This window comes from Zalophus californianus, chromosome 11 (assembly GCF_009762305.2).
Source record: "Zalophus californianus isolate mZalCal1 chromosome 11, mZalCal1.pri.v2, whole genome shotgun sequence".
In the NCBI taxonomy this organism is placed as follows: domain Eukaryota; kingdom Metazoa; phylum Chordata; class Mammalia; order Carnivora; family Otariidae; genus Zalophus; species Zalophus californianus.
Genome location: NC_045605.1, coordinates 72,136,750 through 72,150,609, shown reverse-complemented (window position 1 = coordinate 72,150,609; position 13,860 = coordinate 72,136,750). Strand labels below are relative to the sequence as shown.

At 54.1% G+C, this 13,860-nt stretch overlaps 1 protein-coding gene across 2 annotated transcripts in view; it reads left to right on the top strand.

The window, feature by feature from the left end:
* Positions 1–13,428, top strand: part of USH1C (USH1 protein network component harmonin) — a 46,439-nt gene extending 33,011 nt beyond the window's left edge. The window contains exons 19-27 of one of the 2 annotated variants that reach the window (XM_027581472.1): positions 739–858; positions 1,871–1,921; positions 4,612–4,653; positions 5,177–5,230; positions 5,565–5,664; positions 9,168–9,274; positions 10,548–10,618; positions 11,659–11,758; positions 12,881–13,428. In XM_027581472.1, the coding sequence (XP_027437273.1) occupies positions 739–858; positions 1,871–1,921; positions 4,612–4,653; positions 5,177–5,230; positions 5,565–5,664; positions 9,168–9,274; positions 10,548–10,618; positions 11,659–11,758; positions 12,881–13,060 (825 nt within the window). In that variant the 3' untranslated portion in view covers positions 13,061–13,428. The remainder of the gene's footprint in view (positions 1–738; positions 859–1,870; positions 1,922–4,611; positions 4,654–5,176; positions 5,231–5,564; positions 5,665–9,167; positions 9,275–10,547; positions 10,619–11,658; positions 11,759–12,880) is intronic. The other variant, XM_027581474.2, reaches the window with a different exon arrangement.
* The last annotated feature ends 432 nt before the right edge of the window (positions 13,429–13,860 follow it).

The window sequence follows — 13,860 nt, the reverse complement described above, 5'->3', positions numbered from 1 at the left end:
TGCAGAGTGAAGGGTTGATGAGCTGAGGCTTGAAGGATGACAGTGGTACGTGGTGGATGGGAGGAAGGGCATGAAAGGTACAGGGAACATAAAGATGACAAGGAGGAACTCAGGAAGGAACTCATGAAGGAGCTTGCGCGTCAAGCCAAGGAGCTCAGCAGTCAGTGGGGACCCATGAAGAGTCTGGGTAAGGTTGTGATCCGATTCGATTTGTCTCGCCCACGGGGATGGAGTGCGTTAGAGCAGAGCAGACAGGTTGTGCCAGCTCTCCTGGATTCTGCTCTGACTGGTCCCCACCTCCCGTGGCCAGAGCCTCCATGCCCACCCGCCAGGGACAGCAGATGCTTTGTGTGCAGTCTGGGGAATGGAAGCGCAGCCAAAAGAGATAGCCTTTAGGGAGAGAGGAGGCTAGATGGCACCCATGGCCACAGAGAGCCTGGAAAGTGTATCCTCTTGAGTGACAGAGGCTGCTGGCACCCCTGGAACTAGGCTCTGGCTCAAGTCCCTGATTTCTTAGAGCCACCCATTAGTTTCTGTGGTCTCAGGACACACTGTGGCCAATGGACTTCTTATCTCTCTGCTGAAGATCACACCCCTGGCACCTTCAACAGGGTGAATGAACCAGGGGGGCTCAGCATGTGCATGGTGAGGATTTGCATGTGTGTCAAAGCGTGGCGGTTGGCCTGGGCCACTCCCGTCATGCCTTCATGGGGGTTTCTTGTACACTAACCCTTGTAGACATTTTGCCCAAGCCCACAGCCTCCACGAGGCCCTGGCGTGTCCACTATCTCCAAGCCCGTCATGGTCCCCCAGGAGTCCAACTTCATCTACAGGCCAGCTGTGAAATCTGAGGTCCTGGTAAGCCCCTCGGGTCCCCTCCAGGGCATCTCCAGAGGAGCAGACAAGGGCTGTCTCCTCTGGCTTCTCCTGCCCCTGGAGGGAGAGTGAGGTGGGCCACAACCGCACATTAAGAGCCAGCTCTTGACTTCTCCTTGACCAAGAGATGAATCCATGTGGGTACCAAACAGGCTGGAGCTCCCTCTAGAAGTAAGAATGGTAACAGCTCAGACTTACTGTGAGCCCACCGTGTGTCAGGATACTGAGGCTTAGAGGGGGTACGTCGGTTGCCCCAGGCAGAGCCAGATCTTACCACTTACTCCAGAGTGTCTCAGACTCCAGAGCTCAAGCTCTTTCCCACATTGCTATCTTGCCAAACCTCCAGTGATTCCACTGGCCCTGGCCTCGGCCCCTAAGGCCTGGCGAGGCACGACGCAGAACATCCTCAGATGGGGGACCATCCAAAGCGGAGCCACTCACTCTGTCCATCTCGACACTCACTGCTCCCTGGACTGGGAGTGTGAGGCGTGGTCCTGGGGGAGCAGTAGGGTCTTCCCACCCCCAGTCGCCTACGGCTGAGGGACTCATGTGGAGCCCCATGTCCCGGGGGGTGCCAGGCACTGACCGGCCTCGCACCCATGGTGGGAAAAGAGTCATGCCAGAATTGTTCTTCCCCTTTCAAGGAAACCCTATCCAAATGTCAGAGCAGGACAGCTCAGATACTTATTTTGAGATTTTGCTGTCCTGTCAGCTCCCCAAAGAGCAAAGTTCATGCCCCTGTGATAACCCGTGTTGGTGCCCCCGGGGAGTGTTCTCTGTCCCATGACAAAGGGTGGTGTCTGCTTGACTAGAAGCAGGTAGCAGCTGTACCTGGGGGCGTCTGGCCGGCCCCTGACATACATCAGGCTGTGTCTACTCGGAGCGGGATGTTGGCAGGGCAGCCCCAGGCTGGCAGGCCCGGGGTTTGGCACCAGAGGGCACACGAGGCCTATTGGTAATGTCCAGCGTGGAACTTTTTTTCTTCTTCTGGCAGCCACAGGAGATGTTGAAGAGGATGGTGGTTTATCAGACAGCGTTCAGACAAGTAAAGCGATACCCGTCGTGGTCTGCAGCCCTCCCCGCCACCCCTGTCCCTCCCGCTCCGACTTCTCTCTCCGGGAGTACCAGCCGGCTCTGAGGCGGCCCCAAGGGCCCTCCACCAGAGCCTCAGGCCAGAGCCGTGTCCCTGTTGCCTGCAGCCAGGAGTGGGGAAGGGTCCTCTATCAGGAGGGGACCCTGGCTTTATTAGACCCCATGCCCCAGCTGAGAAAGCAGCAGGATCCCTGAGGGCTCTGCTCTTTTGCTACTGTTTGTTCAAAGAGGAGCAGGGCAGAGGGAAGCTGCAGAGGGTCGCAGAGGCCAAGATGGGCCCCTCCCTTCAGCCCTAGGAGAGAAGGTGTCTCCCTGCCTCTTCCCCTGTCTTGTCCCCTCGAGGCAGCTCACAGCTTTGCCTGGCACTGAACCAGTCAGGGAGGAAGTGGTAGTCCAGGTCCTCCACCTGCCCGGGGTGCTCCTGGGCACAAGGATGTGGATGTCCTTCCTGGCCTGTGAGTTCTGTCAGGCAAGCAGCCACTTACTTTCCCACCTCCTGGGGACTTCTGTTCCCAAAGCCAGACACTGGGTTGGCGGTCTCACCAATGGTGGAAGAGATCCCCAGATAGAGAAAGATACTGCAGCCAATCTCACCACTAACCCACCACCAGACTCCAGGCTGATGTGACTATAGGTGGAGCGACAGGGAAGTATCAGCTTCACAGAGACACATGGGAGTTTGCAAAGGCGGCTGCTCCCAGCCCAGGACTGAGGAGTGACGGGAGACTGTCACTGTGCCAAGCACTATTTCTAAATACTTTATGTATATAAACTCATTTAATCTTTGTAGCAACCCTAGGAGGTAAGTAGATGAGAAACTGAAGCCAAGACGTTAGGAAATGTGCCCATGATGGCACAGCTCCTGTCAGGCCCTGGATTTGCATCCAAGAGGTCAGGCTCCACAGTCGGGCTCCTACGTGCTCCACCATCCCACCTGGCAAAGCGCATTATCTGATCATGAGATAGACATTTCAGCCCTTGCTGTTTAGGGCACAGACAGCCCTCAAAGGGAGAGTGGCTGGAAGGGAGGAGCCCAAGGACCCAGACTGGAAGTCAAACCCTTGCTCCACTACCCACTGGCTGGGTGACCTTGGGCATGAATGTCACCTTTCTGGGCCTCAGTTTCTCCATCTGTTGAAGGGTTGGGCTCCCTCTTCAAGGGCTGACCAGCTGTAGTGGCTTATAAGTCTATGATCTAAATTCACACAAGACACAAACCCTTGCCATCATGCCCATTCTGAGAGCTGATTCTCACAGGGAGGGAGAAGGGGAAGCCCATAGCCGGCACTGTCCAGCTTTCTAGAAGAAATAGCCAGAAGTAGTCAGGGCCCTCAGGGAAAGGGCATTGACTCCATATCCTGCCTCTTGACCTCTCCTGCCCATGGATTTGCTGCATCCCTTCCTCTGTCTGCTGCCCTGATGCCCAGAGACTGACCTGGGAGTGGCTGTGGCCTTCGAATGGGGACAGCCTCCAAACTCCCAGGGTCTGTGGGGCTGAGCCTGGGCAACAAAGCCTGGATGAGGAGGGAGGGCAGACTGGTGCCCAGGGAGCCACCTGCGGATGTTTGGTCCTCATCTTGTGCCCAGAGTGTGGTTGCAGCATGCTGGGCATAGAGAAGGCAGTGGCCTCCCCCTGAGGCTGACCACAGGCCTCAGAGGACACTTGGTGTGGCCCAGGGAACTGTGTGCTGGGGATGGCTCCCCTCAGTCCAGCAGGGCCTACCTGGGCCCCTACTATAGGGCCTCTCCTCTGCTCCTGCCTGCCCATGGGGACTAACTGAGGCTTTGCTGCCTAGGACTTGGCGTGCCTGGCGCCCGAGTCTGTGGACCCCCAGCTCCTGCTCTCTGTGGAGGATTCCTAGGAAGGCAGTGTGTGCTGACTCTGCCCCTACCTTCCTTCTTACCACCTTGTTTCTACATCCTGGGGACACTGTTTCCACAGCCCTCACCAAGCCAGGTTCCCTGAGATAAGTCTCCTCCTTCATCCTCTCCTGGCTAAGGGTCTGGGAGGCCTCTTACATTCTAGATAAGCATTACATTAAGAACAGTGCTGGGCACTGGGCAGGCACAGACACCCCTCTTCCTCTTGGAGCCTGACATCCCTTTGCACGGTCCACCGCCCTGTGCCCCAGTCATCTTGTGGCTGGATTCCCCATGGAGAGCTACCTCTTGAGCATTGTTGTCCTTCTTTGGGGTCAGAGCACCGGGTGAAGAAAGGCGGGCCTTCACCCTCAGTGCCTGAACCTGGCCTCGCATGAGCACTTGGAAGAACTCAGGGAGGACCTAAAGGACCTGAGGCTGTGGGCAGATGACAGCTTAAGCAAGGCCAACACAGGCCGGTCAGACCACCTGGACATCAGCAGGCGCCCCTGCCAGCCACGGACGCCCACCCCGCTGCAACAATGCAGGGTCCGGGGCTGGGCTCCTCCAAATGCTTCCAGAGCTTCCTGCTTCTCCCCGGGGAAGAGGTGCTCTGGCTACTGGGGCTTCCAGCCTCCTCCGCATCCGGGCCACATCTGGCCCCCCACTCTCTCCCCTACATCTGACCCATTCGAGTCTTCTTCCTCTGCCCTAAGCTTGCTTCCTGCAGTGACCCTCAGAAAACTCTGCCCTGTGGCCCTAACACCCTCCCTTTGCTTCCAGGATTTCCGGAAATATGAGGAAGGCTTTGACCCCTACTCCATGGTGAGAGATAACTCTCCTCCCCTGGAGAGTCATCCCAGGACTGTGGGGGGGGGGGGGTTACAGCGTGCTCCATTGTGATGCATTCTGGGCCCTGGGGGTCCCAGGGATGAGGTGGGGCATGTGAGGAGACCCAGGGAGCCCCATCTGCTCTTTTCTGTGAAGGCTCATTGCAAACAGCATTCTAGTGTGACCCATAGGACTGGCGTGTGTGTTGGGGCACAGTGGGGTTATAAGAGCTGTTACACTTGCTGAGCACTGACTATGTATCGGGTGCTTTGTGATTTTCTGGGTGCTTATAGGGCATGTCTTTGCCCAGCCCTCACAATATTCTCAGGAAGAATGGATCTGGGATTTCTGTGGTCACCTCTTTGTGTGTCCATGTGGCCCCCATGAGGCCTGGGACCCCCAGGTGAAGACCGATGGGTGTGGGGCTGGAAAGGATCCCCTTGTCCATGTACTCTGTGGGACCCCCACCCTCATCCTCCAGGCAGACTCAAAGTTCCCCACTATCTGTTCCCTCTAGTTCACCCCAGAGCAGATCATAGGGAAGGATGTCCGGCTCCTGCGCATTAAGAAGGTACGTGGGCACATGGAGGTCAGGCAGGCCACCACCCTTCTCTGCCCCAGCCCCCTCCCATCTTGGTGCCCTGCTTCTCCTACTCTGGAGATGACTCTTGGGTGACTCCTTAGATCCCTACCCTTTTCTCCCTCAGGGACATCCCCTCCTGTGGTGGGACCACACACCCAGGCCCCACTCAGTGTCCATGCCCCCGTTCCTCCCTGATGGCGTTGTCATTGGCCCCATGACTTCTCTGGCCCTCTTTGTAGCCCTGTCAAGAGGATCCTGGGTACCCAGGGGTGCACAGGCTGCTATCTGCTTGGCTCTTGAAGGCCTGTTTTTCTCCACCCAGGAGGGATCCTTAGATCTGGCCCTAGAAGGCGGTGTGGACTCCCCGATCGGGAAGGTGGTCGTCTCGGCTGTGTATGAGGGGGGAGCTGCTGAGCGGCACGGTGAGTGGGGACCAGCCATGCCCCAGTTTGGGGATGGTACGGTGGTTTTACAGGGGCCCAGGAAAGCACACACTGCCCACTTGGAGTGGTCCGACCATTGCTCAAGAATTCCCCCATCTGGATCCACCCGTCCATCTTCTGAGTCCCACACATTGCCCGTGGGCATATGACGGTGCCAGGACTATGGGTGTACAGTCAACCAGACCCCACCCTGCCCTGCGGGGCTCCCCGTCTAGTGGTGAAAACATGCTCAGAATTGCCGGATTCCAGCCATAACAGGGCAGTCCGCTGACAGACAGTTGTGGGACCCTGAGGGGCCCCTGACCCACCAAGGGAAAAGGGGGCCATGGGGGAAGGCTCCCTACAAGCATCATACCTGAGCTTAAAAGGTAAGTCAATGTTAGCCTCATGATGGCGGGAAAGAACTTTCCAGGAAGAGGGGGCAGCACATGTAAAGGCAGGAAAGAAAGCATCCTAACCTTCCCTGTCCTTTTAATAATAAGGGCTAATGTCTATGAAGAGCTCACCATGTGCCAGATGTGATTCTAAATATCTGCACCTACTCTGTGTCTGAAGCGTTCACGTGTATTATTAACTCGTTTAATCCTCACGACAGCACCGAAAATAGGTACTGTAATTACTCTCATCTTACAGCTTAGGAAACCGAGGCACAGAAAGGTAAAATGCTTGTTCAAGGACCCACAGCCGGTAAGTGGTGGAGGCAGGACTGGAGCCCAGGCCATTTGGTATTTTGCTTTACTCTTGCCTTAAACCCGCTCACCTGCCCAAGAGTATCTGCGACTCACCATTAGCGGTTTCTTCTTCCAAAGCCAGGAGCATTTTCAATAGTCTTGGGTCTTTTGTGAAGGAATCAGTGGCCTCGAAGGAGGAGCCTTAGGGCCCCTCACCCTTCCAGGCCCGAGCAGGTATCCCATGGTGAGGTCCCTCCTGGGCAGGTGCTAGGCTGCAGTCGGTAGAATGGAAGGTGGTTGAGCCCTTGAGGCGGGAGGCAGAGTGATGGGAAAGTCACCTGGTTCTGTGGGCTACAGAGGCGAGTCACCAGAATAAATGGGACCCTCCCCTCCTTACAAAGCGCCAGCCCAACCGCTGCCTTGTTGCTCCTGAGGTTCCATCTGGAATTCGTACAAAAGGAAAAAGTGAAAGTCTCCTCTCCCCAGGCCCACTGGCCAGAGGAAGCTGCTGTCTACAGCCTGGTCCCACACTGCTTTGGACATACCAGCAGCTGGTGACCTTTTCTCCAGGAGCAGTGTTTTAAGCCACTGCCACATCATCTTCAGTATCAATCACTACATTCCTCTGGTCTTCATGCCTACAAGACTTCTGGGTGATCTATTTCAACATAAACCAGAGAATGTGCTGTGGACACCAGAACTAAGAAAAAGTCCTTAAAAAACATTTTTTTTTAAGGTTCTGAAGTTGAAGATGTATGAGAAACCATGCACAATCTATCTACTTCTTGGAGAGCCACAATACATATTAGCATATTCAAGCCTCTGACAAGCTCTGCAGTGAGTAACTCTGCTTAGCTTATAACTCAGCTCTTCCCAAACTTATTGGACTACAGGTCATCTTACCCAGGAAGACCTTTAACATCATTCATTTGTTCGAGAAATATATTAAGTTCCCATTTTGTTCTAGGTATTATGGTAAGTGCTGTGGACATAGTGGTCAACCAAAGAGACGGTCCTTGCTCTCGTGGAGCTGAGTCTGGTGGGAGGGACCATCAGTCAACAAATATATAACTATAAATTATGAAAATGCTCTGCAGGAAGAGACTGGGATTCTTTGAGAGAACGATAGGAAAGACCTGCTTGAGATTGCGTGCAGGTCAGAGCAGTTCTCTCTGAGGAAACATTTCATCTTTTTTTTTTTTTTTTTACATGGCAGGCAAACATTTAGTTATTTTAATATACAGAGAACATACAACCTAATAAACAAAATGTCACAAACCCAACATAAAAAAATAGGTAAGAATAACTATAAATGGCTTATAAACCTGCAGGATGAATCCAACTCTCATAATTACATAATTATGACATTTTTAAAAATTTTTTATTGTTATGTTAATCACCATACATTACATCATTAGTTTTTGATGCAGTGTTCCATGATTCATTGTTTGTGCATAACACCCAATGCTCCATGCCGTACGTGCCCTCTTTAATACCCACCACCAGGCTAACCCATCCCCCCACCCCCTCCCCTCTAGAACCCTCAGTTTGTTTTTCAGAGTCCAACATCTCTCATGGTTCGTCTCCCCCTCCAGTTTCCCCCCCTTCATTCTTTCCCTCCTGCTAACTTCTTCTTTTTTTTCTTAACATATATTATATTATTTATTTCAGAGGTACAGATCTGTGATTCAACAGTCTTGCACAATTCACAGTGCTCACCATAGCACATACCCTCCCCAGTGTCCATCACCCAGACACCCCATCCCTCCCATGCCCCCCCCACTCCAGCAACCTTCAGTTTGTTTCCTGAGATTAAGAATTCCTCATATCAGTGAGGTCATATGATACATGTCTTTCTCTGATTGATTTATTTCACAGAGCATAACACCCTCCAGTTCCATCCATGTCATTGCAAATGGCAAGATCTCGTTCCTTTTGATGGCTGCATAATATTCCATTGTGTGTGTGTGTGTGTGTGTGTGTGTGTGTGTGTGTGTGTGTGTGTGTGTGTGTATATATATATATATATACCACATCTTCTTTATCCATTCACCTGTTGATGGACATCTTGGCTCTTTCCACAGTTTGGCTATTGTGCACATTGCTGCTATAAACATCGAGGTGCATGTACCCCTTCGGATCCCTACATTTGTATCTTTGGGGTAAATACCCAGTAGTGCAATTTCTGGATCATATGGTAGCTCTATTTTCAACTTTTTGAGGAACCTCCATACTGTTTTCCAGAGTGGTTGCACCAGCTTGCATTCCCACCAACAGTGTAGGAGGGTTCCCCTTTCTCTGCATCCCTGCCAACATCTGTCTAGGAAACGTTTCATCTTAGCCCTAGAAAAGAGAAGAAAGGGGCAGGGGTGGCAAGTGTCCCAGGTAGAATAGCATGTGAAGGCTGTGGGGTAGGAAGGACCTTGGCCTAGTCAGGGGCCTGATGGAGACTGGCAGGGTTGGCACACAGACAGGGACAGCTCACAGAACTAGCTCATATTTCTGATAACTTCATGGACAATGCAGGTCTGTAATAGCAGAGGCCTGTACAAAGGCTAGGGAGGCAATGGTTCATCATTGGTGTCCTGATTCTACTGAGCTGGGGTGAGGGAGTATGGACAGGGTGGGTAGTAAGCGCTCTTTGAGTAACCTGGTGGATTGTTTCCCCTCGTGCCTTCTGAGCCCATCAGAAGCCGGGAGTCAGGCTCCTTCTGCACCCCTCCAGTGACCTCCTGCCCCCCACCTTTGCCAAGTCCTGGGCCAGGCACACGTCACAAACGGCCCAGTTGACCAGTCAACCTCATCTTGCAGGTGGCATTGTGAAAGGGGATGAGGTCATGGCGATCAATGGCAAGATCGTGACGGACTACACCCTGGCCGAGGCTGAGGCCACCCTGCAGAAGGCCTGGAGTCAGGGGGTAAGAGCAAACCCCCTCCCTGTCTCCCTCCCCTGCCTGCCTGCCTTAAACCCTAGCGGGTATCCAGGGACCAGGAAATTCTTGGGTGACATCCACATAACCCATCCAACCAATGGTCTCAATATGACACGATGAGATTCAGAAAAATAAATGTCAGTTCCTGACCTTGAGTCCAAAGAGCAAGTGGCACAAATACAGACTCCAGAAGACAAAGTATGGCAACCCATGCAAGAAAAAGACTTAAGGTCTTCTCTAAGTGCACACTGATCAGGAATCAAAAATGCTTGGGACTACTGGAAAGCATTAACAGAAGTAGAGGGTGCCCGAAATGGAAGAGGGTCTGGTGGTAGTCTGATCTGTGCTCATTAGCCACTTGGGTCGAGGCCACCATATAAGGTCTCTCAGGTTATGCACTGCACAATCCGAGGGGATGCCCTCCTACAGATTACAGTGTGGACGGTGCCCTCTCATGTTGTGCAGTGCACAACCTGTGCAACTGTATGCAGGCAGCTGAGCCTGAGCTATTAAGTTCAGAGCCGAGGAAGCTGACCAGATGGGCCTGGGATCCACATGAAGGGATGTAAAGAAGAGAAGACTCACGGGTAACATGATGACTGTGTTTGATTATCTGAAGGGCTGCATTAGGGTAGAGGGAGCAGAAGTGTTCTCTATGTTTCTTGAGAGCAGAACTAGATCGGATGGAGGGAGTCCTGGGGAGAGCTTTCGGTGTAATGTTAAGAGCTATTGCATGGTAGACGGGCCCAGTGATATTTCACATACTTTTTATTGGATATACCCAAGCCAAGGGTGGACAATGATGCCATTGAGGGGATTCAAGTGTTAGGGACAGAAAGCTAAGCCTAAAGTTCCCTGATTGGATATGCTTCAGAGTGACCTGGGGAGCTAGGACCTCCCCCAAATCTCCAGGGGCCAAGTCTATGAGTCTAGAGTTTTAAGAAGTCCCCCAGGTGGGTCTGAGATTACTGCCTGGCCCTGGTCCACAGATCAACATTTGGGAACTTCGTGTCCTTCAAGGGTCTGTAAATCTTGGCCTCTATGGTTGTGAAGGCCCAGAGACTGAAAGCTACCCCAGATCATGGGTCCGCACAGTGAGGCCAATGCCCACCAGGAGGCCCTCCAGCCCCACCGGGGCCCACCTCCCCGTGGGAAGAAGGCCCCAGTCAGCTGATCCTGAGCCACGGCGCCCAGGAGTGAGAATGGAATGTCAAGGGAAGACATACCATCGATCCCTGAGCATGCCCCAGAGTCACAGGGCTTCTTCCCACAGGACTGGATTGACCTTGTTGTTGCCGTCTGCCCCCCCAAGGAGTACGACGATGAGCTGTAAGTGTGCGCAGCACCTGGCCCTCTGCTTCCTCCCTCTCCTCCTCCAGAATCTGGGCCACCTTCTCCCAGTCTACCCTCAGCCTTCATCCAGCCTGTAGGATTGGCCCGGGCACACAGCTTCTCACAGTCATCGATCCTAAAAAGCTCCCGGGCCAGAGAGGGCCTAGAACTAAGTCACTGGGTCACCCTGTCAGCATTGTCAGAGCTGCTTCCTAGACTGTCTGGTCCAGATTCTTCTTCACATATGAAACACTGGGGCCCAGACACAGTCCAGGTCTCAGACCAAGAACACGATGGAGTTGGGACAAACTCAGGATTTCCGGTTCTCCACTCAGGACCTCATCCCCTGCACCATCATTAGCTAGTTTAAAGATTTCCATGTCTTTTACTATCTAGTAGTTCTGCCGGCTATGTAACTGCATTCCCTCGCGCTGCATCTCTAAGCAGCCAGGACCACGGGGTTCAGCCCCCTCCCGCAGGATCCCCAGGGAGCTTGGGCCGGTCTCCATCTTGCTCTACAATCCCCTATGTCTGTCTCTCCTTGTGTCCGTTTTGTTCCTGTCTCTGTATCTGCATGGGTCCCTCTATCTTACTGTCTCTCTCTCTCTGTCTCTCCTTTCCCTCTGTCCCTCTCCTGCATCTTTCCCGTCAGTCTCCCCCCCCCCCATCTGGCCCTCTCTCCTTCATCCTTCTCCCCCTCTCTCTTCACCTGTCCTTTTCTTGCTTCCTCGATTCCTGGCTGGAGTCGGTGCCAGTCTTTGTTACTGTGTATCCATCTCTCTCCTCTCTCTCTGTCTCTGTGCCTCTCTGCTGTCTAGTCTCCAGCCTCATCACCTTCCTACCACCCACACATGTGTTCTTCAGCCCCCTGCTTGCCTTTTCTTCCTCTGGCCAGCATGGGCTGAGGGCCTGCACAGGGCACAGGGCCCTGTGCAGGACCCAAGGCAGGAGGCAAGTGAAGGGAAAGGTCTGATGGGGCTCTGCCTGGAAATAACCAAGCCCTGTTTTGTGTTTCCTGCTCTGCTCTGCATATGTAGCTCTTCTCTTCCCTCTGCAGCCAAAAGCCCCCAGCCGGTCCGAAAGGTCCTTGAAGACCGTGCTCCCGTGCCCAGACACGGGGTCCTCCTGCAGCTGGAGCCCGGCAGCCCCCCACGGTGAATAGGCAGGCGGGCTGCAGGGCCCTGTCTGTCCATGCTGCGTGCAGGGGCCGTCTGCTGCCCGAGCTGGTGGGTTCTTTGGACTGGCGTCTGGAGGGCTGCACGAGGCACCATCCCTGGAGTACCATCCAGGCCTGCTGTGAGCCACCCTGGGATTTTGTCCAACTCAAAGACCCTCCTGCTCAGGGAAGGCAAGCAGAGCCCAGTCTGTAGCATGCTCGGGGTCTGGGTATCCTAACAGCCCTTGAGACCCGCCACGGGTCCCACGCGACGCCCACAGGAGCAGGATGGAGCAGTGAGCACCATTCTCTGCTGGGCACAGACAGTGCCTCAAACCAGGCATGACGGGCTGGGTGAGCCCAAGGGAGTACAGCCTGGATTTGCCCCCAGAGGTGGCCTCAGCAAAATGTGCCTCCCTTCCCTGGGGTCACCACCCTCTGGGAGCCCCTGCTCCTCCAGGCCCCCGTGCTTGGGCAGAGCCAGGGCAGTTCAGGCTGGTCCAAAGAACCAGGGTTGGCCTATAGGAGCGGTTCATGTCCTGTTGTGACTTGTCATGGCCTGAGCCCAGCTTGGGTCAAACTGTCGTCTGTGCCTTCTATCTCCCTTGGCTCCGGCTCTCTTGACAGTGTCCTCTGGGGGCCACTGCAGAGCCCGGTTTGGGGCTGTGTTTCCCACTCCGCAACAGCGCGGGCTGGTGGCCATGAACTGGTGTTTGGCGTGGCCTGAGCTCCACCGCTGGCAGTATCTGGGGCAGACCCAAGCCCGGACTTGTTGACTTTTCTGTTACAAGTTTCTCAAAACATTAGGGCCTCATGCTCCCAAGACAGTTGACCTGCTATGCCACAGCTCCTGGGATGGCCTCAGTGGCCCTGTGTTTCCTGCCACTTGTCGTGTGCTCTTCGTGAGGGACCCCAGCCCTCTGCCTCCTGGTCCCCTCCTAGCTTACCACACGTATCCCTTCTACTCTCCCTGGCCTCCTGTGGGCTCTGGCTGTGGTTGCTGTGGAGCTCCTTGGGACCCGCCTTGCACCGCCAGGCTGGGGGCTCCCTGGGCTGAGTGTGTACCCGCAAGGCCCGCACCCGCCTGCTCTGCTTCCTCTGCCCCACAGAACCTTCTTCTAAAGTCCAGAAGGAGAAACCAAATTCACCCCGAGAAGCCAGGGAGCTCCGGACCCACCCTCCTGAACACAGAGCCTGGAACCAGCCTTGAGAGATGCCAGTGGGCAGGCACCCTGGAAACCTACAGCCAGCACCCAAGGATTTCCAACTCCCGTTGGCCCTGAATTAGGGCTGCGTAAGGAACACCACAGGCCACTCCCCTGAGGGTCACCACGGAGGGAGGAAGTAGCAGTTCCAAAGAGGGCCCCTGGGATTCGGACTCTCGTTTCTTTCTTCCAGTCCTGTGAATTTGGTCTCTCCCAGCCCTGGGATCTCAAGAGTCAGTCAAGGGAATTCTCAAGAAATCACGAGTTGTCCCTTGAATTCTGACAGGACCTGACTCCTGGGTCTCTCTGCCGCTCCCGCTCCTCTTGCTCCTGCTAATTGCTGCCACAAACCTTCCTCTGAACTCATTAACAAAATAAATTGCTTTCCCCTGAAACAAATAATACATTATATGTTAATAAAAACAAATAAACTGCCTTCATTTCCAGCTTCCAGGATTGGGTGGATGGGGGCAGCAGATTCAAGACTCTCAAATAAAAAAAACATACAGTCTCGGCCCTTCAAAAGTGGGAAACAGGACTCAGTGCTAGGATCTGGGTCTGACATGAAGGACAAGATGAAATGGCCATGGCTGGCTTGGGGCAGCGGGGCTGGGGCCACAGGAGATGGGCTAGGCTGGGCTTTGTGTCTTCTCAGAGAAAGATGGCAGGAAATGAAGCCACACAATAGGGATTTTGCTCAGTTCCAGAAAGCAGAGTTGAAGGCAGGAGCCCCAGAGGATTACCTCTAAGCACGGGATGCCCCAGATTCACTCGGGGCAGCATGACCACAGCTGCTTCTTCTGAGGTCATCAAGACAGGATGTGAGGGAGGGAGGGAGGGACATGAAATTCCATCCAGTGGGACCTCATGAAAGAAGC